General features: G+C 41.3%; 1 protein-coding gene across 3 annotated transcripts in view; it reads right to left on the reverse strand.

The window, feature by feature from the left end:
• The window catches only part of LOC308135500 (telomerase protein component 1-like), a 28,931-nt gene continuing 6,407 nt past the window's right edge, over positions 1 to 22,524 (reverse strand). The window contains exons 11-56 of one of the 3 annotated variants that reach the window (XM_080503524.1): positions 22,265 to 22,343; positions 21,583 to 21,775; positions 20,994 to 21,258; positions 20,753 to 20,905; positions 20,574 to 20,648; positions 20,011 to 20,132; positions 19,754 to 19,828; positions 19,392 to 19,535; positions 18,914 to 19,205; positions 17,872 to 17,993; positions 17,629 to 17,742; positions 17,351 to 17,468; positions 16,950 to 17,138; positions 16,070 to 16,263; positions 15,845 to 15,986; positions 15,320 to 15,499; positions 15,184 to 15,237; positions 14,530 to 14,665; positions 14,021 to 14,180; positions 13,719 to 13,852; positions 13,549 to 13,637; positions 13,218 to 13,332; positions 13,087 to 13,113; positions 12,791 to 13,001; positions 11,924 to 12,044; positions 11,566 to 11,690; positions 11,352 to 11,451; positions 10,929 to 11,084; positions 10,465 to 10,674; positions 9,436 to 9,492; positions 8,553 to 8,688; positions 7,970 to 8,206; positions 7,728 to 7,879; positions 7,211 to 7,318; positions 6,900 to 7,004; positions 6,690 to 6,819; positions 6,522 to 6,607; positions 6,162 to 6,288; positions 5,358 to 5,488; positions 5,132 to 5,256; positions 4,096 to 4,242; positions 3,462 to 3,558; positions 2,142 to 3,150; positions 1,823 to 1,905; positions 825 to 929; positions 1 to 617 (exon numbers count right to left, since the gene is read on the reverse strand). In XM_080503524.1, coding sequence (XP_080359650.1) covers positions 498 to 617; positions 825 to 929; positions 1,823 to 1,905; positions 2,142 to 3,150; positions 3,462 to 3,558; positions 4,096 to 4,242; positions 5,132 to 5,256; positions 5,358 to 5,488; positions 6,162 to 6,288; positions 6,522 to 6,607; positions 6,690 to 6,819; positions 6,900 to 7,004; positions 7,211 to 7,318; positions 7,728 to 7,879; positions 7,970 to 8,206; positions 8,553 to 8,688; positions 9,436 to 9,492; positions 10,465 to 10,674; positions 10,929 to 11,084; positions 11,352 to 11,451; positions 11,566 to 11,690; positions 11,924 to 12,044; positions 12,791 to 13,001; positions 13,087 to 13,113; positions 13,218 to 13,332; positions 13,549 to 13,637; positions 13,719 to 13,852; positions 14,021 to 14,180; positions 14,530 to 14,665; positions 15,184 to 15,237; positions 15,320 to 15,499; positions 15,845 to 15,986; positions 16,070 to 16,263; positions 16,950 to 17,138; positions 17,351 to 17,468; positions 17,629 to 17,742; positions 17,872 to 17,993; positions 18,914 to 19,205; positions 19,392 to 19,535; positions 19,754 to 19,828; positions 20,011 to 20,132; positions 20,574 to 20,648; positions 20,753 to 20,905; positions 20,994 to 21,258; positions 21,583 to 21,775; positions 22,265 to 22,343 — 7,050 coding nt within the window. In that variant the 3' untranslated portion in view covers positions 1 to 497. Of the gene's footprint in view, positions 618 to 824; positions 930 to 1,822; positions 1,906 to 2,141; positions 3,151 to 3,461; positions 3,559 to 4,095; positions 4,243 to 5,131; positions 5,257 to 5,357; positions 5,489 to 6,161; positions 6,289 to 6,521; positions 6,608 to 6,689; positions 6,820 to 6,899; positions 7,005 to 7,210; positions 7,319 to 7,727; positions 7,880 to 7,969; positions 8,207 to 8,552; positions 8,689 to 9,435; positions 9,493 to 10,464; positions 10,675 to 10,928; positions 11,085 to 11,351; positions 11,452 to 11,565; positions 11,691 to 11,923; positions 12,045 to 12,790; positions 13,002 to 13,086; positions 13,114 to 13,217; positions 13,333 to 13,548; positions 13,638 to 13,718; positions 13,853 to 14,020; positions 14,181 to 14,529; positions 14,666 to 15,144; positions 15,238 to 15,319; positions 15,500 to 15,844; positions 15,987 to 16,069; positions 16,264 to 16,949; positions 17,139 to 17,350; positions 17,469 to 17,628; positions 17,743 to 17,871; positions 17,994 to 18,913; positions 19,206 to 19,391; positions 19,536 to 19,753; positions 19,829 to 20,010; positions 20,133 to 20,573; positions 20,649 to 20,752; positions 20,906 to 20,993; positions 21,259 to 21,582; positions 21,776 to 22,264; positions 22,344 to 22,524 lie in introns of all 3 variants that reach the window. The other 2 variants (XM_080503525.1, XM_080503523.1) reach the window with 2 other exon arrangements.

Consider the following 22,524-nt stretch of genomic DNA (forward strand, 5'->3'; position numbering starts at 1 on the left):
TGATCAAAAATACTCAAACGACGACAAAGTAATGCTGTAAAGTTTTCATTGATTTTTTTTTTTTTTTTAAAGATTATAGCAACTGATCCAATTTTTTCACCTTCATTGTGTCTAAACAGGTAAATTCACTCAAATCACACAACTTAAAAAGATAACATATTGGGCTTCTTTTTAGATTTTATACTTTGATAAGTATCTAATGATTATGAAAGTAAACGGGAAGCAGAATATAACGCTGTGAATATCCTCGCAGCATTGAGACATCAGTTGCCATTGTCAGAAGCAATAAGAAAGAAAATAGTCCCAATATTCTTTGGCGTGCTCAACATTTAAGCATTTCTACATCTATTACATGGTTAAGTGCAGCATTTAAGTGATATTCCCCTCACTACAGGGTATAAGTGCAGCATTGAAGTGACATCACCTTTAATACAAGGTTAGTGCAACATTTAAGCATTGGTAATGAATCTGGACTTTCGTGTGTGGTGCAAAGAGGGTCACTCTTTCCAGAAGAGAATGTAGACCAGGCCGTTTCCGTCGCCGCACACCAGCTCAGTGGGCTTTGCTGGATTCACCTCCAAGACCAGAACAGGGCTTTCGCACACAAACATGCCCACCTTCAGGAAGAACAGAGATCACAATTATTTTTAAAGTATTGTTTTTATCTGAAACTTGAGTAGAGAACTACTTTAATTTAATTTGATCTTGAACTATTGACCAACAGATAATTGAACTTCATTCTCATTTACAAACATTTCATTCACAGAGTGTTGTACATTACATTTGGACAATAACCCATTTTGTCCTTTAGCACTATTATGTACCTGTTTTTTGGTGTTGCGGTCCCACAGCTTCACTGTGCGGTCGAGGGAAGCGGAGATGATGGTAGTGTCAGTCAGTCTCAGCTGAGTGATCTTGTCATTATGAGCCTGTGAAATAAAAGAAACATCACTGTTAATACTAAAATAATTTCTAACCATTTTGTCTGTTTGCTGGGAGATCAGACTTTATGTAAATAATCTGTGCAATAAAAAGCACTGGGCTGTGACTAATTCCCAACAGAACATCTGAAAAACTGTCCAAAATATTTAGAATATTTGCAGGACCTCTCTTTGAAGAACTTATTTTTTGCCAAACTATCTTCAACCCTTCTCAGTTTAGTCTCCATGAATTAGAAACTGGTCCAGCCATCAGCGTATCAGTGACTTTTTGGGGCAAATCTCAACAGTAGTATTATGCAATATGTAAACTCCAGGTGAATTTCCATCCAAATTTCAGAGTTTAAGTATTTGAGTTTTCATCATCCAAACTAATAATCAAAAATAGATTTTGTGATTAGTCATTTCTTTTGTGCATTTTATAATTTTTGGTTGAGTTGATGATAAAGTTGGAGTCCTATAAAGTCTAAAAGGTACGGGGAGCACATGCTGTGATGTTCACTTTAATAACAATTTATAAAAATGTACCTTAATCCTTTTACGGAAAAGTTCTTAAATTAACTGAAATATCACATCCCTGAATGTTACAATTAAAACATGCACTACCTTCATTTGTACAATACTTTTCTCAGACATGGTTTTTCAAAATTTTAAATGTGTTTGCACAGTTAAGTTAATTGATCCAATTAAGTGACTAAAAGGAAGCAAAGCTTCAACAGAGCAGTACCTGTCTCAATGATTAGTACACCAATTCATTCACGCACATTATTACTGTCAGTGTAGAAGCTACCAGATAGATTGTCCAATAAAAGCTTAAGATACACTGAACACTATAAAAAAAATTAAAAAAAACAGGATTCAGGATTTGATCTTTCTTTTCTTACAGGTTTTCTCTTGCTCCACGACAAAAGCTGAGGAGGTTGATTAAACCACATGTTGCCCTTCATGTCTCCACACACCACAAGTTCTGACAAAAAAAAGAGGAAATAGATTAGGCATCATATGTTTAAGACCCCCCCCCCCCCCAAAAAAAAAAAAAAAAAAAAAACCTACAGGATATTGACTGTCAAATGTCAAATGATTTTTTGATAAATCCATAAAAGTACTAGGGCTTTTTTTCAGTTTTATGTGGAAGTGAATGATTTTTATGTTTCTGAGAACAAATGCTTAATCAATTAAATCCACACACTAAATGATAAATACCTCTGTCCTTTGTTATAGCAGTTATGAGGGCTTCCCTCTTCTTTAGCTCCTCATCTTCCTTCTCATCTCCGTCCTCCTCTTCACTTCTCTCCTCCTGTGTCTGCTGTTCTTTCTCTTTCTCCTCCTGGCTCTGCTGTTCTTTCTCTTTCTCCTCCTGGCTCTGCTGTTCTTTCTCTTTCTCCTCCTGGCTCTGCTGTTCTTTCTCTTCCTCCTCCTGGCTCTGCTGTTCTTTCTCTTCCTCCTCCTGGCTCTGCTGCTCCTCTTCTTCCTCCTCCCGGCTCTTCTGCTGCTCTTCTTTCTCCTTCTGGCTCTGCTGCTGCTTTTTATTCTTCTGTCCCTTGATTACCTGCTTCTCCATCTCCTCTTCATCTTCCTCCTCCTCTTCCTCATCCTCTTCCTCAGCTTCCTCCATCTCATCTTCCTGTTCTTCCTCAGCTTCCTCCATCTCATCTTCCTGTTCTTCCTCAGCTTCCTTCATCTCCTCTTCCTCATCCTCGAAGTCCTCCTCCTCTTTCTGACTCGCCACTTTCTTTTCATTCTTCGCCTTTCTCTCTAGTTGTGAGTGCTTCTCTTCCTCATCCTCCATGTGTTCTTCATCCTCCATGGCCTCGTCCTCCTCATCACCTTCATCCTCCCAGTCCTCATCCTCTTCCTCATCCTCAAAGATTTCTTCCTCTTCCTGACTCGCCACTTTCTTTTCATTCCTCTCCTTTTCCTGTAGTTGTGAGTGCTTCTGTTCTTCGTCATCCTTGTGTTCTTCATCCTCCATGTCCTTGTCCTCCTCATCTTCATCCTCCATGTCCTTGTCCTCCTGATCTCCCTCCATTTTCTTTGCCTTCTTTTCCTCCTCCTTCTCATCTGACTTCACTTCCTCTTCCTCCTTGTCACCCTCTTCCTCCTCTTCCTCATCCTCATCTTCCTCCTCCTCCTCCTCATCATCCCTGTCCATTTCCTCCAAGGAAACTGAGGCGAACATTAAGGAGTCCTTTGATTCGGGGCCCAAGATGTACTGCAAGAGAAGACAAAGTTTTGCTTCAGTAAAAACAGCTTAGTTTGGACTTGGTGATTCAGAAAACAATTGTCATCAGCAAAAGGAGCACAAAGTAGAATAATTTACGTATGTGAAACTTCAGCTCTATGAAAATGTGGCTCTGATTCCAAATGTAATTTCAGACATTTTATTCACGCATGTGATCAAATCTTGATCCTCATAGGAAACCTTGTAATATAGGAATCCTTTCTTCAACACATGGGTGATAATTAACTATTTCTTTATGTTGACCAGTGACATAAAGCAGTGAAAGTCGAAGTTAAACTCACCATGAAGCCAATGTGAACTTTTCCTTCACGTTCGCCGACAAACCACACACTATTGTTGTCATTGCGGATTATACCGTGGATAAGAGTGTCCTGCCAGCTTAAAACAAGAAAAATACAGAGGTGTTTTAAGGGTTTCCCAAAATATACAAAATCTGAATGAACAAGAAACAAAACACAGTAACTACTTAGAACTTAGTCAAAATGGGTACCAATATGACAAATGCACAAAGAGGATTTATTAACTGTAGCGAATTGTTATGATTTGGCTGCTGAAATTCATTTAGTAATTTGCACATTTCAGGTATTTGTTCATTTATGTGTGAAGTACAGTGAAAGGGAAGTGGTTTTATTATAATGACGTTCTTTTATGAAGTGGTTTCCCATTTTCACTTTCAATACTCAAGTTCTCTGGGATTTCCATTTTCTTTTAAAAAGAATAAGCAATTTGACTCCCCAATAACTTTTTTGATACAAAACGAACATGTTTTTATATAAAGGAAAAGAATCAGTGTCAAAACCTAAAAAGTTGTGATTAAATCACAATATCGATGAGTAAGAAATCCCTACAATAGGCTTTTTATGACTTCAAAGCTGTTGCTTTGTTTTGTTTTGTTTTTTTAAATAATCAACTGACCCTGAGATCTCACGGTGCCATTTGTTACGCCCACGACATGACACATCAAGTATCCTCCCAGTGACGGTCACCCCAAACAGTATTTTGCTGTACGAGAAGAGGCGCACCACTTGGTCCGTCACTTTATAGGGACTCCCCTTCACCAGGCTGCAAGAAAACACAGAACAAAGAAACCCTTATACAACTATATATATATATAACAGAGATGCAAGACCAAATTCTGCACTTTTTCTGCAAGCAGCACTATTTTGGTTCAGCACAGCTCAAAGTTGTATTTTCAGCTTTTCTGTTGACAATTAGATTCCCGATAAATCTTTAAACTTTATGATTTTATGTGTAACAGGCTGATGCATCTCGTTTGTAATTGAATGCTTTTTTTGCAGAAGTCCAGAGTTTCAATGTAATGACTATGGAGGGTACTAGCAGCCGAAATTAGCTTTCTCCGCAGCTTTCTTCATGATAGAGCGAGAAGCTCAGCCATTCAGAAGACTCAAAGTTGAGCCGACTCAAAAGCGACTCCTCTACATTGAGAGCAGCCAGTTGAGGTGGCATCCGATTAGGATGCTCCCTGGTTGCCTCCCTTTCGAGGTTTACCAGGCATGTCCAACTGGGAGGAAGCTCCGAGGTCGGCTCAGGATTCGCTGGAGAGATTATATCTGTGGCTTGGCCTGGCAGCGGCTCGGGGTACCCTCCAGTAGAGCTGGAGGAAGTTGCATGAGACACGGATGCCTGGGCTTCTCTGCTCTCTATGCTGCTACCGTGACCCCAAATGGACTAAGCAGGAAACATGGATGGATTGATACACGGATGGATGGAAACTGCAAACAGAACTTGGTAGAAACTGATGCACATTTTTCTTTAGCCTTCTGTGATACAGTGATTGCACACTGAACTATCTGGGCTCATGTCGCCATCGGAACAAAAATGAGGGATCCTATAAGCGAAGTTAACATTTTTAGGCAAAAACATGTTTTATCGTGAGATTGAGGGTTCGCTGGATGACGAAGGACAAGGATGTCGTAACTCTTATGTTTACCTGGCCTTGTTGTGTTCTTCATTCCACATCATCCTCCAAACATCAACCACCGGTGACGCCACGTAGCTAATCGCAAACTCATCTTCGGACATGAAGTTAGCCGCTATGATGGCAGTGTTGGACACCTGACGCAAACATTCATTTGGTTAATTTGGTTAATTTGGCGTATGCCAAACATAATGACATACGCATGTGCTTCAATAAGCTTTCTTGTGGGATTATTCACCTGTTTGTGGGCAACAATGTTGTTGTGATGCCACACCTCCACCAAGCCGGACTCATAACCAGCAAGAAACATTTCACCGTTTTCAGAGTAGCACAAAACTGAAACACTTTTCTTGTGGTCTGCAGGATAGTCTGTGCAGAAAGGGGATAATATGGTTTCATAACTAGTGTGTAAATAGTCTGACATGACATAAGAGAGCTGAAGAGGGAACTGTGTTGCAACTGTTCAGTGGCCATCTGTAAAGAAAACTTTTTTTTTTTTTTTAATTTGATTCAGATTTTAACGGGAAAGCTAAGGTCAGTTCTGTAACCAAGTTTGTATTTAATTATCTTGAAAATAATTCTAGGGTGTGTCCATTAAGTATCCTTCTATTTTCAAGTCTATTTACCCAATGTAATGTCCTCCTCACTAGTCGGCACGAAAAAAATGAAAGAACTGACTCCAAGTTGTTCTGAACTGTGCAGCCTGCCCAGAACGAGAAGGAGAGCAGCAACACGGCAGAACAAGTGTACTTTATTGATCCCCCATGTGGAAATCATTTCTCTGTATTTAACCAATCCTATTCACACATATCCATAACTGCACGTGTTAGGAGTTTCTTTCATTTCAGTGTTAATAATCACATAGTTTACCACATAGTTTTAAAACGCAGTTTCGCCATTTTTGTCTTGAATTTACTCTTCTGGTTTTCATCCTTGTTTGGCCCTATCATTAGGTCAATCATCCTGTTAGCCACTATAAATTATACCAACCTGCATGAGAAGTGTCGCATGAATAAAGTTTGAATAATTAATGGAGCTGTACCTCTACCCCAGGCCCAGATGCGAACTGAGCGATCTTCAGACACTGTGATGATTTCGTTCAATTCCTCCTTAAGAGCGAGTCCTTGAATAGCACCACTGTGCCCGTAGAGGGTGGCAATGTGCTCCACCTGGTCATTAAAAGAGACAATAATACTGCAAATGAGAAGATAAAGCTGAAACAAACATGAGTTGAATCAGTTTTCTTATAGACGAACACTTTTGCTTTGACTTGGAGCAGCAACTGTAACAAAATCAAAGAACAAGTGTGTATAAACCTTAAAGTGAGCCCTCACCAAGAATGAGAGGAGCAGCTTTCATGAAAAGCATGTAGTAGTGAAGACTTTATTTCAAACAAACTGACCTGTAAGGGCTTCCAGACTTTCACGTTGCCATCATTAGATGCAGTGAAAACAGTCAGGTCTCCTGGCTTGGTTTCATTTTTCTCATCTTTAATTCAAAGCATGAACAAAAAAGTTACAACAACAAGAGAAATTGCACGTCTGGACTATTTTCCCTTGAAGTCCAGTACCTGTGTTTGACGGGAGGCAGCACTGGTTTATACGCTTCTTGTGAGCAGAGATGTGGCTGATCTCTGCCGTTGTTTCCAACTCCCACACATGTACCCCCCCCTCTGCGCACCCTGCAATCACATGTTCTCCCTGCGCACAGTGAAGTCAGTTAGTTCTATTAAAAAGAAATGACAGCTCTTCCTTGAGATACAGTCGTGTAGCTTACTCACCAGACAGCAGACTGAAGTCAAGGGACACTTCCAGGAGATTTCTCTGATGCACTGACTTGCCTCAAGGTCCCAGAAACAAAGTCTCCCATCATTTGAGCAGCTTACCTGAAACAGAAACAAGTCTATGAAGACACAATCAACTCAAGAATGTACAGCGCTTTTCATCACATTTTAAATGTGTTCCTCTTTGACCCGTGACCGACAACCCATCAGGAATTACTATAGCGACAGTGACCGTGTGACAACTCCAGATAACAGCCAATCCGGGGTTTACATTGACATACTTGACTCAAGCGATTCTGAGGACTCACCACACTATCGCGAGTCCAAACGCAGCCGTTGATCCAGTCCCGGTGAGCATGAGGCAGAGACTTTGAAAGGCGGCCAGGTAGGGGCCTTACATCCCACAACATCAGAGACTGAAACAAGCAGATATTCTTCACCCGAGCACTTTAACATTACCCCTGTTTACATGTGGACATTTCAAAGCAAAATACGAAAGCTTTTACTCAACTACCTTAACCCATCAAGTTTAGATAACGTACATCATTACGATTCTTGAAAAGAAAACATAATCATGAAATAAGTTTACTCATCTAATAATGTCAGCTATTTGTCGTCAAAAAAAGTAATGACTCTGTGCTACCCCTTTATTAGACAAGGAGTAAGTTATTGTTTGTTTTAATTGCTCTTGGTTTACTGGGATCGGCTACAGTGCAGTGAAATCATATTTAATTTCTTACATTCGATTTAACTGAATGTTAATACAGTGAAATCTCTTAATGTTCTAGAAAACCAAATAAACAATCAACTGAATATTTTAGTTACCAGGTCTTTTCCACCAGACAGCAGCTGTTTGCCATCAGGACTGAAGGCCAGGCAGGTGACTGCTAAAGTGTGGCCCTTTAGCAGCGCGCAAGGTTCCGTATTTGGGTCTTTATCAAGAGTCTTTAAAGGCCACAGAGCAACAGTGCTGTCCTCTGATTGGAAAAGAAACACAGTGTTACTGCCACCTACGGAAAAACATTTACAGTTGTCTTGAGCATCATCATTACGAGCAGTCATCTTACCGGATGCTGTCGCCAGGTAAGTTGAGCTTTGTGCCATTGCCAGGACGACACCGAACTGCATAGAAAACATGCCCACATAGTCTAGGCTTCCATCATCCTTCTTCTTGTACACCCTCATTCGTTTGTCACTCCCTGAAAACACCAGTACTTCCGTCTTATTCTTCTTTCTCTTCACAACGACCCACAGCATGCAGAGGATGGACAGCTTGACGAAGTCAATGGACTGAATCTTCTCGCCTGCAAACGAATCATTGTTATGGTTGGCACTGTATGGCTTATCAACACCAAAACTATGCTAATTTCAACCGATTGACAAAAAGTCATGTTAAAATTAGGTTTAAAATGCCTTCTCCATACATTTACATTTGGAACCGATAACTCACTGTTGTTTTTTTTCCAAATATATGCAACTTCGTAATATAATTCTCCTTTGTACTTTCTTTAATAACTATACAGGATTTCATAGATTTAATTTATGAGAGAAGCTTGAAGAGCACTTTGTGTTTTTTGGCTTCTGGTGTAAATTTCTGATACTTGTCATCTTGTTCAAAAAAACAAATGACATCACATCACAAAAGCATACCTGAAGTAAGACTAAAGATTTTGATGCTGTCAAGGTGGTACCCAACCGCAACATCGTCTCCATGTGCAGCCACACACAGTGCAGCAGGCCCAGATGTGGCGGATTTCATTTTCTTCTGAGGAGGCTCCTGCAGACTCTAACAGAAAAAAAAAGACTTTGAGCAGCTTGAAGAAAAGAAAATGCTCCTACAATAATATAATATAATAATATAATAATCTTTATTTCTATAGCACTTTTTATACATTAAGCAACACAAAGTGCTTCCACAAAAATTAAAAACAGTGCAAAGATAAAATAGATGAATAAAAAGCAGGTGAAACACACACGCACACATGCAGACACACATCATAGGTGAAGACATGCCGAGTGATATGGAGACATGGCAGGACACCGAGGACTAAGGTGAGGAAAGGGACATATTTGGGCCGTCCACACTGGGGGCGGCACAACTTCCGACCACAGGGGGCGCCGCCCCACAGATCCCCCCCCAACCGGGCAGACAAGCCAATCCCACCGCATACGCGGGGGACCTGCCAGGTGCCCGGGCAGGGAAACCCATGGGACGGCTCCACCAGCGGCAAAAACCGGCCACCACCAGTGTAGCGCCCCCTAGAGGAACCACTGGAGATAAAAAAGAAAATTAGATAATTATCTGAAATAAATAAATAGAAGTAGATAAATACATTGATCAAATACATAACTATATACACACAATGTTCCACATTGTTACTTAAGATTACTTGCTTGTTATTTTTAATGTGAAGACAAAGGTGATGTTGACTGTAAATTATTATTGTACACAAAGTTGACAACATCAAATATGGTGATGCATATAAGGGGAATGTGAGATATTTCTTGTGCAAGATATGCAAGAGGTTATTACTTCAACGTTTTTCAACGTGGTGACTGAACGTCCAAGTCCACCTGACCAGAGTCGGATCTGTTTACAAAACAAAAAAAACAATACATTAGAAATAGGAAAGCAAGGGTTTGTATGTCCCCCTGTATGTGTTTGTTTTTCTTGCCCAGTGGTGGTAATGTCAATGCACGTGACTGCCCGTCTCTCTGTCTTGTGATGGGTTTGTGACCTGATGAGGATGGATGGCTGAGGCATCAGTGGACCAATAATGTTGTACTCATTCATACTTTGAAATATGCAAGTATGAATTTGTTTGCTACTCTCGGCTCACACTGGGGCCTAAACTAGTCAAACAAAGCTGTGCATCTGTCTGAATTTGTGTCGGTCTGTAATTACATTTATTCATGTTTACTAAAATGTGCATGTGTCTATTTGTAATTTGGTGTGCAAGTACTGAAATCGTTCAAACTGTGAAAGTCCCCATCTCAAACTCTACATCAGACTGGCCATTTATTTAGCTGGATGTTGACAGGTTAATTTTGATATCTTGGCTTTCTTTGCCCTACGTCAAGGCTGAGGTTCTCACTTCTGTCAAACCAGATTGTGTAATGCTATTTAAAGCATTAAAAGCTTAACAAAGAGTATAGGTCAACCTAAAATACAAACGTGTCAAGGGTGAGCTTACAAGTCTACACCGAGAGCAAAGAAAATCCTAATTTGAACGAAATCTCTGACAAAGCAGGAGAAGGGCAAAATTCACTTGCATAAATTCATAGGCCTGTTTGGGGTGGAGGAGAAGACAGAGAGATTTACAAGTCCATGTCGACTCGCACGCATCAACCATATTACACACGGACAAAATCTAAATCCACACAAATATTCCTTTCCACATCTGCGTGGACACCTAAAATTTTGATATACAAACAGTAAGTAGCAACATGCAAACACAAATCAAGAGAACACATCTGTCCAAAAGCCATTATGTTAACATAGTTTCACAATTATTCTCCCTTCAGTCATCACTATTATTTTGTATATAAAGTAAAGCTTCACCGTGCAATCAGAGCTGGCTGTCAGAAGCATGTGTCCTTCCTCGAGGAAAGTGAGGACCTCTGTACCCCAGCTGTGAGCCTGGAAACATCCCACACAGGTGGAGGTGGGCAACGACCACACCCTCACTTCTCCACCGATCGAGCCAGAGCAGAGCATAGAGGAAGACGAGAAGCTGAGACTGCGCACGGATCGCTGGTGACCACAAAGCAACTGAGGATATAAAAAAAAAAGACAGAGGAACAGTTTGGCCTGATGCTGCTGCAGTCTGGAGAAGAGCCATGTGATACAAAGTGCATTAAGTTCACCAATTATAAACTTCACATGTATTATTATTACTACATTTGTCCTTTTCTGTCCAGCCAACACCAACTCAAGATAGTTGTCGTTTTCTCTAAATCTGGAAAGTAAAGCTTCCACGCACTTCTAAATATGACTGAGACAAGCGTCTCACGAAGACAACTCACCGAATGTTTTTTATTCTGGAGCCAGTTCCACAAGATCACGTTTCCGTTCCAGCAGCCAGCAGCCAGTAAGTGATCTTCAGGGTCAAAGGTCACACAGTTCAGGGGGCTGACGCTTTGCAGAGAGGCCACTTCGTGATTTTTAGCAGAGGACCACACCTGAAGAGCACAGACATGTTAATATATATCAGTGTTTGTGTCGTGGTTCATTGCGAAACTACTAGTATTATTATGTATGCTCTTGACTCACTACAACAAAGTAGATCATGTTGTTGTGAAGATTTAGTCAACAGTTGACACTTAACTCTGGTTAACTGCGTTTTTTTTTTTTTTTCATGATGCACACAAAAAACCTCAATGAAAAACAGAAAACAATATTGCTATAATTGTTGAAGTGAATTGTTATATGATTTGTTTTAGACTCACTTTTAGCATGAAGTCAAGGGAAACCGTCACAAAGTGCTTCTTGTCTGCACTGACGTTACTCGCTGTTATTGCATTACTGTGGCCATCAATGAGAGCAGTCCTGCAGTGAGAAGAATCCGATATCAGGTCAGCAGTAAAACCACAATTTGCCATCAGTTTGAGGTTTTGGGCATGTGAAGCGTTTTAAAAATTCTGCTTTGAACCCTCATCTCACCTGCATCCGTTCTCCACATCCCAGACCTCGATGCGCCCATTGAAGGAGGTGGTGGCAAGACGTCCGTCCTTTAGAAATATACAGCTGGAGATGCCATCGCAGTTGCTGACCAGCGACTTCGCTTCCTGCTCACGAATGAGATATATATATATTTATACACACACACACACACACACACACACACACACACACACACACACACACACACACACACACACACACACACACACACACACACACACACACACACACACACACACACACACAATTAGGCAAAAAAGACAGACATGCTCCATGTTCATGTACAATAAAACTATATCTGTGTGTGTATGAAAAAAAAAGCATTTTTATGGCTTACCTGTCCAGTCTGTGCGTTGAGGAAGTGCAACATTCCTTCAGCACTACCAACCACCATCAGCTGTTTATTTGGACTCAAAGTCAGGCAGGTTGGTTCAGAGCGGAGTGTCGACAGCACCATGCTGGGGTAAAACACACAAAACAAATATAAGTATATATAAGAAGGAGCTGACCTTCCATCCATCCATCCATTTTCTGCCGCTTATCCGGGGCCGGGTCGCGGAGGCAGCAGTCTGAGCAGAGTTTCCCAGACTTCCCTCACCCCAGACACTTCCTCCAGCTCTTCCGCTGGCACCCCAAGGCGTCCCCAGGCCAGCCGAGAGACATAGTCCCTCCAGCGTGTCCTGGGTCTGCCCCGAGGCCTCCTACCGGAGGGACATGCCCGGAACACCTCCCTAGGGAGGCGTCCGGGGGGCATCCGAAACAGGTGCCCAAGCCACCGCAGCTGGCTCCTCTCGATGTGGAGGAGCAGCGGCTCTACTCTGAGCTCCTCCCTGGTGGCTGAGCTCCTCACCCTATCTCTTAGGGTGCGCCCAGCCACCCTACGAAGGAAGCTCATTTCAGCCACTTGTATCAGGAGCTGACCTATGACAAGCTAGTTGCTTATCACAAAGGTAACAAGTTCTAACAACTCATTTACTGATGGTTTCTGAGTATGAGCAGTGAGCATTGAGTGATTTTTTTTTGTTTACACCATTTAAGTAATCGCTACATACACTTTTTAATTAAGAAAGAAATAGTTTTCCACATGTATAAATGAAGTATATGAGTATACTGTATATGTAATTGATTAACTTCTGTGCAAAATGGAAAAAAAGTAAACGTCCTGGCAATGACTGAAAGTCATTTTTGACAAAGAACTGTTTACCTGATGTCTTGAGGGTCATATTTCAGACGAGTATGACACTCCACTATCCGGTTCACTCCTTTCATCGTCAGACCTTTTGCCCAGGAATGAGCAGGGGTCATTGGAGGATTGCGAAGGGCTTCTTGAATGAAAAGAGTCGGCCAGGAGGAGAGAATGGCAGCGTGGCACCGGAGGAAAGTGTGGCAGTTCAAGAGATGTTTTATGAAGTGTCCTGACAAGACAAAGAGACAATGTGATGAGGAATGAAAATAAATTGAGCAAGAATTTTGTGGCAAAAAAGTGTTTTAAGCACATACTCGACCGGCCAGATGCAAACTCCTTCTCTGCAGGGAAATCAGAAATTCACAGGTTTATAACATTATTGTTATAGACAAAACAACTTCAGTAGACATTTCATCTATTACATGAGGTGGGCATCCATACTCACTATACAAGTTGTACACATCCAGGAGGTGGTGCAGGAGACTGTTTCTCACATTGGCATACATGAAATAAAAGCTGGACAGCAAGGACTCAACAGCCTCCACCTGTCCACTTTGAATCTGACCAAAGCCAATACAGATATGAAACAGTTAAACGTTTCAGTTAATGTCAGGCTCAACTGTTAGTGTATTATTAAAGTTAACATTCTAATGTTTTGAGATTCATTGGTACATGATGATTATTCACTGCATCCAAAGAATGTTATTTTGTTGACTAGTATAAAAGTCCCACGGTTGATTTGTGAAGTAGTATTTATGAAATGAAGAATTCCTCACAAGGCTTTGAGGCAGGTGCATGACGGAGTTGACCTCGCAGTGAAAGAAGGTATCTTGTCCCTCAGGATCAGCCCGTGTCCACAGGTGAGCTGCAGATAAAACAATATTTTAATAAGCAGCCGCCTCCACTTCATATTGTGAAAACAGAAAAAGAAATTGGCAGACTTTACCGGCCAGAATGAGGTGAGCTCTGTTTGTTTCACTTTCTGCAGGGAGGAGAACGTCTTCAAAGGCTCTCCTCACCTCCAGATTGTTTAGACTCAGCAAGTCGCTGGTATTGTGGCAATGAGATGGATCCATCAGGCTGCAGGAAAAATAGCAAACGTATTTAATTCTTCTTTAATAATCACATTGCAATACAATGCATCATTTGGAATTTGGGTTGTGATTCAATTAGAGAATAATGGCATCTCGTATGGTGAAATTCACCAGTAACTGATGTCATAACTTCTTGAGGCTTGTTGAATTATACCTTTGTAATGTCTGCACTATGCGGGTGAAAGCCGCCATGGGAACGCGTCCTGTGGGATTCCTGGAGAGGTGCAGGACTTCCTGCCATGTGACCTCTCCTTTGTGAGAGGACAGACTGTTGCATGTGTTCAGCACAGAGTACAAGTCTCTCTCCTTCAGACCTGACATTGGAGAGAAGATAGATGTGGTTAATTCAGTTTCAGCATCTTCCTCAAAGTTTTACAATCACGACTTCCATGATACAAGTCTGAGGATGAAGCTGGTTCCATTTAAAGACCTACTACATCAGCCAAACAGACAAAAACTTTCAGCCAAATGCTCTAAGCTGAACCACAGTTGAGTATAGCGTATCATTTTGCTTTATCTAAGAATCATCTCCTTGTCCTTGTCATTGTCCAATTAATTACATATATAATTATATGTCACGAGATTCCTCTACCGTAACATAGCATCCACATTTTGAAATAGGACGAACACAACATTAAAATGTATGCGCATGTCGAATCATACCAGTGGTGCTAACAGTGAGCACTGCCAGTGCCCAGCGGAGTCCCTGCATGTCTCTGTAGTGCGAGCAGAGTCTCTCCAGGATGTACTGCACCAGCTGGCTTAAAGACTGTGGTATACCCAGCAAGGTTTCCTTCATCTGAGACACAAAGACAGATAACATAATCATTGTAATAAATATTAAAAAGCTGACAAATCAGATGGACAATGTGATGCTCTGAATGAACCTATCAGTGTATCGTCAAATAATCAGTCTTGCGCCTCAGAGACAATGGCATCTTCCTGGTAGATCCTCCAAAGGAAGGTGACCAGGAGCCATCGGGAATAGATGTCAAAACCACCTCAACAGCTCCGCTCAACTAGACTTAATTATTACAGTTTATCCTGGGTGGCTGACTGGATCCCTCAATCACAAAAAGTGAGGCCGGCACATTGGGGAGAAAACTAATTCCAGTCCATGACTATAGGTTAGAGTCGGGATGAAGATTTCAATGATCAAGTAACATATGAAGTATGGAAATGTATGTTGATCATGTCTAAGACAAATAAAAGTCAATGTTTTTCACTTAATTTTTGCAAACTATTTCAGAGATTCCAGATAAATATCACTGCACAAACCCTATCAAAGGAGGCGAAGTTCCTCAGGTCTTCACACACCAGACGGAGGTAAAGAGGACTCGCAGCTCCCTTGTTCATTACCAGCATTTGGAGCTGAAAAAGTGAACACAGCACAGTTTTAGCACCAAAAGAATTGCACAACGTGTGATGTCTGCAGTAGAAGAGAGAAGAAAACCTGGCTGTTCAATGCAGAGTCACTCAGTTTCTTCCCAAAGGTGTCCAGTTCCTTTTTAACGATTTCCCGGCGGTCCGGCATGGCAAGTTGTCCCAGGGAAAACAGGACTGTGCCTGTTTTTTTGACCAGCGTTTGGAGCAGAGGTGCTTTGGAGGTCATGCTCACGACCAAACACACACCCTGAAAAACAAAAGATGCAGAACAGTTAGGGTTAGAGAGAAACATGAGAAAGGAAACGAGAGATCCAATCTCATCCAAAAACCTCACAGTGGAAAATAATTTCTGCATTTGTCTACTGTAAATGTGGAAAAATCCTTGGAAATTAACTTCACAATTTCTGCGAGAATTTTATCCCAACAAATTACATTTGTCATAACCAACTTTGGGTATCCAACGTTTGGAAGCCATCATTTTAGATGGACTCCTACAAATGTCACTGGATGCTTAAAGGTGTGTATGTCCAGTTCTGTTATTTGATGTGTATGAGCCAGCATCAGTGACGATTTGCATATGCAGTCCACTGACCTTTGGAAGCTTCGGAGGGAGCCAATCACAGCTCAGCTGACCTCTGCCATCTCTGATGAGGTCTACTCCATCAACCAGCAGCACCAGAGGCTTCGTCATCTTCATGGCGATCAAGGTGGAGTGGAACTCCACCAGCAAATCTCTGTGATAAAAGAAACAAACATCTCCTCACGTCAACACAGATGGAAACCTATTGGAAAGCAAAACGATGTGAAAGTCACTCACTTGTACGAGCGCGGAAGAGGCGATTCTTCCTGTTTGTCGCCAGTCTTTCTCAGCAACTGAACGAGGCACCGAAGAAGGTTTTCTGCGGAGCGTGCCGATTGGCTGGCAGCCGTCGAGTAGGGAACGACATGGCAGACGAGGGTTTGGTTTTTCCTGGAATCATGTCCTTTCCTGAGGGCTTCAGCTAAAGCAGCCTGTGTGTGAGGAAGTAAGAGTTCAGGTGGTTTATCAGATTTTTATTGAAGCGAGGTCAATCAATCTATAAAATGTTGTTTGAAAATAAAACTTTATCCCTTTCAAAAAGGTACAGAAGTCATTGAGATTTTTTTTATTTTATTTTCACACTGTCGGTGTGTTGTTGGCTTTTTCAAGACTTACATTTTCCAAATGTTAACATTTCATAATCACAATAAATAATAATATGTTAATTTGTTAAACACTTTTAACAATTTTGACTGCTTAGTGTACCAACAAGTATATGAGCCATTGGATTTATGGAAAGGAGAAAGACAGAGGTAAACATCTATAGTCAGTTGTCCAATAGAAAGTTAAATTCTGAGCATGTTTTGGTAAATGTTGCTTTAATTCTGTCACTTTGTATAAAACCTCTGCTTCTGCTTGTCCCTTACGTGTGCATAAATGTTTACACACTTTAATCAAAATGGTAAGAGGCCCGAAGGACAAGAAAAAATGCCAATGCTAAAGATTTCTCAGTCTGGTTATTCATATATAAATGTAGCTGTTTTTATGCAGTGCTAAAAGTAATTTATTTAATTAGTTGCAAGCAAACTACAGAAATCCAGTTAGCGTTCCATCAAAACAGCATTTCTTTAGTCTGCTAGCATATTTAATCAAATTAGAAACCTTCTAATGGATTTACCATGAAGAGAGTTTTGCCCTCTCCAGGCCCTCCTTCCACCACCATCATGTGCCCTTTGCTCTGAACCTGGTGGACAATCTCCACAGCAGCCGACAGCAGCTTGGACCTGCCAAAGAACTGCCTCTGTAGCGCCCCCTGGTGGACCTCCTGCTCGTATACCTCTGATGCGCCCTCATGCTCCTCAGAATTCTGCGATGAAAAACAAATGGTTCAGTATAATTAAGAGCTTAAAATACGAAATACTAACAAATATTAGTTTTGTCCTTGACATTATCACAAAGTTGTTTGCAATACTTAAAAGAGACAGAAACTGTAATACAACAAAAAGATAGTTCAAATTAAATGGTGAAGCTTTGATCATTTCAAAGCTTTCACATCAGTTCATGTTCAGAGTTACTCACATCCACAAACAGTTTCTTAACAGCCATCCAAAGGTCCTCCAGAACAGCTTTGCCAAAGTTCTCCAGTTTTGCCAGATGTGGCTTCCCTTCCCTAACGCCTCCCCACTCACACGAGTAACTAAGGCCGGCACATGAGAAAATTCAGAGAAAAGCACCCATCATGTTGTCATTGTTTCTATTGCAAATTATTCATCATGCCAAATATAGAACCTGAAGTGTGATGCATTTCAAAAATATGGCATTTCAATTTACTGATGCCCATGACTGAGAAAACTCACTTTTTCGTGACCTTAACGTTGTCACGTCTGAGTGTGTTCTTCAAAGTGGTCATTTTCTCCTCAGCATCCTGTGATTCAGGGGCAAACTGTGATCTCCAAGCAACAGGGACCGATCTGGCAAAAGAGGATAAATACAGGAGGAAGCACTTCATTTCAATTCTTGTTATATATTACACTAACTACAACAGGAATAACTCATTGAACTCATTTCACACTGCATATAAACACACTCAAAGAGCATACTTGATGAATTTTGGGTTTCTAAAGTAGCAGAACATCCGCTCATGTGCAACGTCGGGGTAGAGAGCCTGGAACTGACGGATCTCCATCTCAGTGACGGACAAACTTTCCGGGGCCGTGGCCAGCTGGACACAAAGAGAAAAATAAACTCAATTCTCACAATGAAAATGAAAAAAACATTCAATTCAGAGTCATGAAGACATTTGATGTATAATGTCGCACAAATGTCACAATATGATGCTGATGACACACACGCGCACACACACACGCACATGCACACACACACACAAAACATCTATTGTTCCGTTCAGGGTACATAGTTTAATATGTTTACATTATATATGTATATACTTTATAAAACATTGTGCTACGCATTGACCTTAAAATATATACATGTTAAAGATATGATTCACTGCTCAAAAGTAAATTTTGATTCTTGGCTAGTTTAGCATTTGCAATTTAAAAAAAAAAAAAAAACTGGACCGGCTGTAGGTTCACATCACAGTCTAGAGCAGGGGTAGGGAACCCCGGTCCTCGAGAGCCGCAGCCCTGCACATTTTGCATGTCTCCCTACTTCAACACAGCTGATTGCAGTGAGCAGCTCGTTATCTGGCTTTATGCTGAACATGGTGATGAACCATCTGGACGTTCAGTGGAGGGAGACGTGGAAAACGTGCAGGACTACGGCTCTTGAGGACCAGGGTTCCCTACCCCTGGTCTAAAGACCAAGTGCACAATTCTTTGCAGCCCGCAGCATCTTTCAGTATAACCAGTTTTTATGGATTGTTCCTACATTAATTTGTTCTCAACAGCTTACAGTATCTAATCAATATTGCCTTTCCATGATGATATTTCATTCACTGAGAACAGGGAAGTTTGATCCATTTTTGAGCAGTGCATTATGACAAGATCTCTCAGCATAATTTCAAGTTGAGGCTTCACAAAACCTTCTGAGTGAGACTTACAGAATTATACATTCAGGCAGCAGTGGGGTTATTACACATCGCCACTTGGTACCAGTTTAATTCTTTTTCATAAGCCTTACCCAGCTGTACTGCGGCAGGTCGGGAAGTGCAGGCCGATCAGGCACCTGGCCGTACCTCTCCCCCAGGATTGCCACCAGCATCTGGCTGCGACACACCTCCGACAGGCACAGCTCAGTGGCCCGCTCCGACTCTTCCTCCGTCACACCCCAGCGCAGTTCCACCTCCTGCAGGTAAAGGCAGTGCGGTGCAGCACGACGGCGGAGCTCTGGGAAGACGCTCTGCACCAAGATGTCTCGCTCAGAGTGCATGTCCCTGAAGGTGGAGGAGATGAACACCCGCACACCTTGCCACCTGGAAACAAGTGCATGAGCGGAGGTTACAAAACTTGCGATGACCTACAACTTTAAGAACTCTAAGAATTTGAATGGATTGATGACCATCAGTAATGTTGCATATATGAGTCTTGAAGTTAGTCAGCTACCCAACTTGTCGAGCACGCCATAAATTTTACATATCTTCCTTTTGAGTAAATATTACCTCAGCTTTGGACTGGGTGGTATCGTTACAACATCCTTGGTGGTTGGAGTGCCTTTAGTGCCCTCTGCTGGTTTAATGTTGTACAATCTGTCCAGATGCTCCACATGTTCCAGCATCCTGGAAGATCCCCGCTCCGACACAAATCTAGTTACACAGATAAATACTCGGTATGATTTTGGCCAGAAAGCAAAAAAGGTGTATTCCAAAAATCCCAATCTCCCATATAAGTAAAATATCTTCTTTATGATGTTGCTAAAGTCAACAGCTTGGCATAGATTGAAGACTTCCAACAAAAAAAAACCCAACTTATTTCATGATATGATGAAAACAAAAGAAAAATCGATTAAATGTATGCACTTTACCTCAGGATTTGCTCCCCGAAACCAACCAGCTTCACGGTGTTTGCTTCAAGGGCAGCGTTGTAATTGTAGCAAGAACTAGGCATAAGAGCACAAACATTGAGGGTAAGCTCAAAGAAGAAAGTCGATGCACAAATGCATCATTGTATTTCATATTTCTACAATCAGGCAAAGCAGTCCATGTATTTTCTCATTACTGAGAGTCAGATCCAGGTAGAACAACACATACAGTTTGTAAGAAAAAAACAAAATGCTATTACTTGTCTGCGGGTAAGATCAGCATGACCAAGGCTTTGGGGTTCACGTTAGCCTTGTAGCGGTTGATGGCACCCTCGGTTTCATAATCAAGCCACCTATCAGGAATTGCAATGATGTTGTCCACCTGGAATTAAAAAATGATTTCAGGCCAATAAAGCAGTCCACACATAGTCGCAGAGCAATACTTTAGAACCTTCCATTACAAAATAAACTAGGCCACCTTGATGTATGTCATCCGCAGGCACTATTCTTCTAAATGAAAACCTAGCAACCCCTACTCCATGTTACTTCTTTCTGCTCTCAGTTCTGTTTATATTCTGCTCAGGTTGCAGGCAAATAACCAGCATTCATCAATGATGTATGCAGCCATAATAGCCAGATGTGCACTTGATTTGTACAAGAAAGAAAACATTGAAATAACTCATGAGGAAATTCAACTTGACACTAAAAGATGGCAGTGAAAAAATACAACTAGCCTGTAACATCTGTAAGGAAAACATAATTACAACCCCCCACGTCCCCAACCCCCCAAAAAAACAAAAAACATACAGACAAACAAACCTACCTTATTCTCCTTTGAGAACAATTTGTAGTGCATGAAGTTGCGGTTACTAGAGTCCTCGTATCCATTTTCAAATTCCTGTGTAAGAGTGGACATTATCCATTTCTCAGTCAAAAAAAGTTAACTTTTTACAAAATTATAAAATATATAATTCAAGAGACTTGACAGAGAAAGAGCCTCACCTTCATTTGCTTGATGACAGTTCTCACGTTGTCCAAAAGGACATCAGACTTCAGTGTGATTTCTTTACAGTAACCATAATTCACTAAGCAAAGCTGAGCGTCTTCTGCACAGCTCTTGATCATCAGTGCAAGCAAGGCCATCACCTCCTTTGCCTGTGAGAGAACAAGCATAAGGCAAGTTTGCGTATTACCTCGTTTTTTTACGATTATTAGACAAAACGGAAACGGCCCTATTACTCACAGAGAGTATGAGCTCCTCAGTCTTTTCAACGTTTCTCCTTCTGTTATCGTGGTCATGCTCACGTTTTTGGTCTTTTTGCTCTGGATCTGGAGGGAGGCAGAAGCCTTGTTTTTTGAGCCAGTCAGTGTCAAAATACACACACGGGGCGAAAAGGATGACTGTCCGTCCAGGGAGCGGGGGCAGGTTGTAACGGCAGGAGATCTGAACTGCAGTCTCCAGGGCTTTACGGTAACGGTCCAACAGAGCCACGGTGAACACCTTCTCCCTGCACGTACACATAGAGAGAATTTAACTCAAAGACCTAAAGCAAGTCAAAAGTGTTCTTATAAATCTTAAAATTTTCTTTAAACCACATAAACCTGTGAAATATGTCTTGGCAGTGAAGCGGTTTGTTGAGATGTTTTTGCGTCACATTTCATGAATCCCACTTTGGAATCCTTTAATTTATTTTATGTACTATTCTTCCGTTTTCCTTTCCAGCCATGGCTGATTAGACCCCATGTTACTAAACCAGCTGTTAATTTTTCTACTGTAAATTACTGTTGGTGTTGTCTTCTTTAAAAAACATGAAAACACATTTAAAGCACACCTTGCTTTCTGTAGCTGGGCCTTCTTTTGCTTGTACAGTCGATAGACAAAAGGCACGCCAAGCGCCACCTTCAGCCTGCTTCTGTTCGTCGTCTCCCACTGCATACGGTTGAAGCGATTGCTCTTGGGGATCTTCTTCACGATGCCCCGCAGAATCTTGTCAGTGCTGACCATCTCATGCTGGGTTGCAGTAGCTAAAAAAAAAAATCATAGTTTTGTTCATAAATCTCAACTATAGTAAAAAAAAAAAAAGAATGAAAATGAATAGCATTTAAATTTTTGAAGCAAAGTCTTAATTGATTTCATTTCGAATGTATGATTGAAGCACTAGCAGCTGAAACGAAACTAGCGAGGGAGGAGATCTGTTCAAGGACGAGCCCGAGAACACTGGAGACTGTAGAAAAAACTGTAACCAGGAAACATCTGATAAGTTCGGCCTAGTTACACACTCCCACTAGACTCCGTGTCTCCATGTCTAATTACAAGTATTTAATAATGTAAACAACAGCTGTTCAGAAAAGACATGAATTAAATTTTCTAAGATAAAGATAAACATATCAGTTAATAACATATGATATGCAATACTGACAAATGTGTGACATATTGTGAAAGCCCTAAAAGGCATACATATAAGATTCCTTGATGTGAGTGTGAATTGATCAGCTCTTGTTGATGTATCTCACCAACTGGGAGAAGCTCCAACATGACTTTATAGGCCGAGAGGAACCTGAAAGGAAACTGCCGACTTTCGATGACCGCTTTCTGCAAAAGCCACAAAGATCAAAACAACTTAATTTACTAAATCTTAGGAGTCAAATCATGATCGAAACAAGTGCACCGGGTTAGAACATGATGTAGCTGGGGCTCAGGCTGCAAACACGAGGTGTGGCAGCCAACAGCACTGGTGTGTGAGTGTGTGTGAACAATAGGTCGTCCATTTATC

This window comes from Blennius ocellaris, assembly GCF_963422515.1.
Source record: "Blennius ocellaris genome assembly, chromosome: 10".
Classification (NCBI taxonomy): domain Eukaryota; kingdom Metazoa; phylum Chordata; class Actinopteri; order Blenniiformes; family Blenniidae; genus Blennius; species Blennius ocellaris.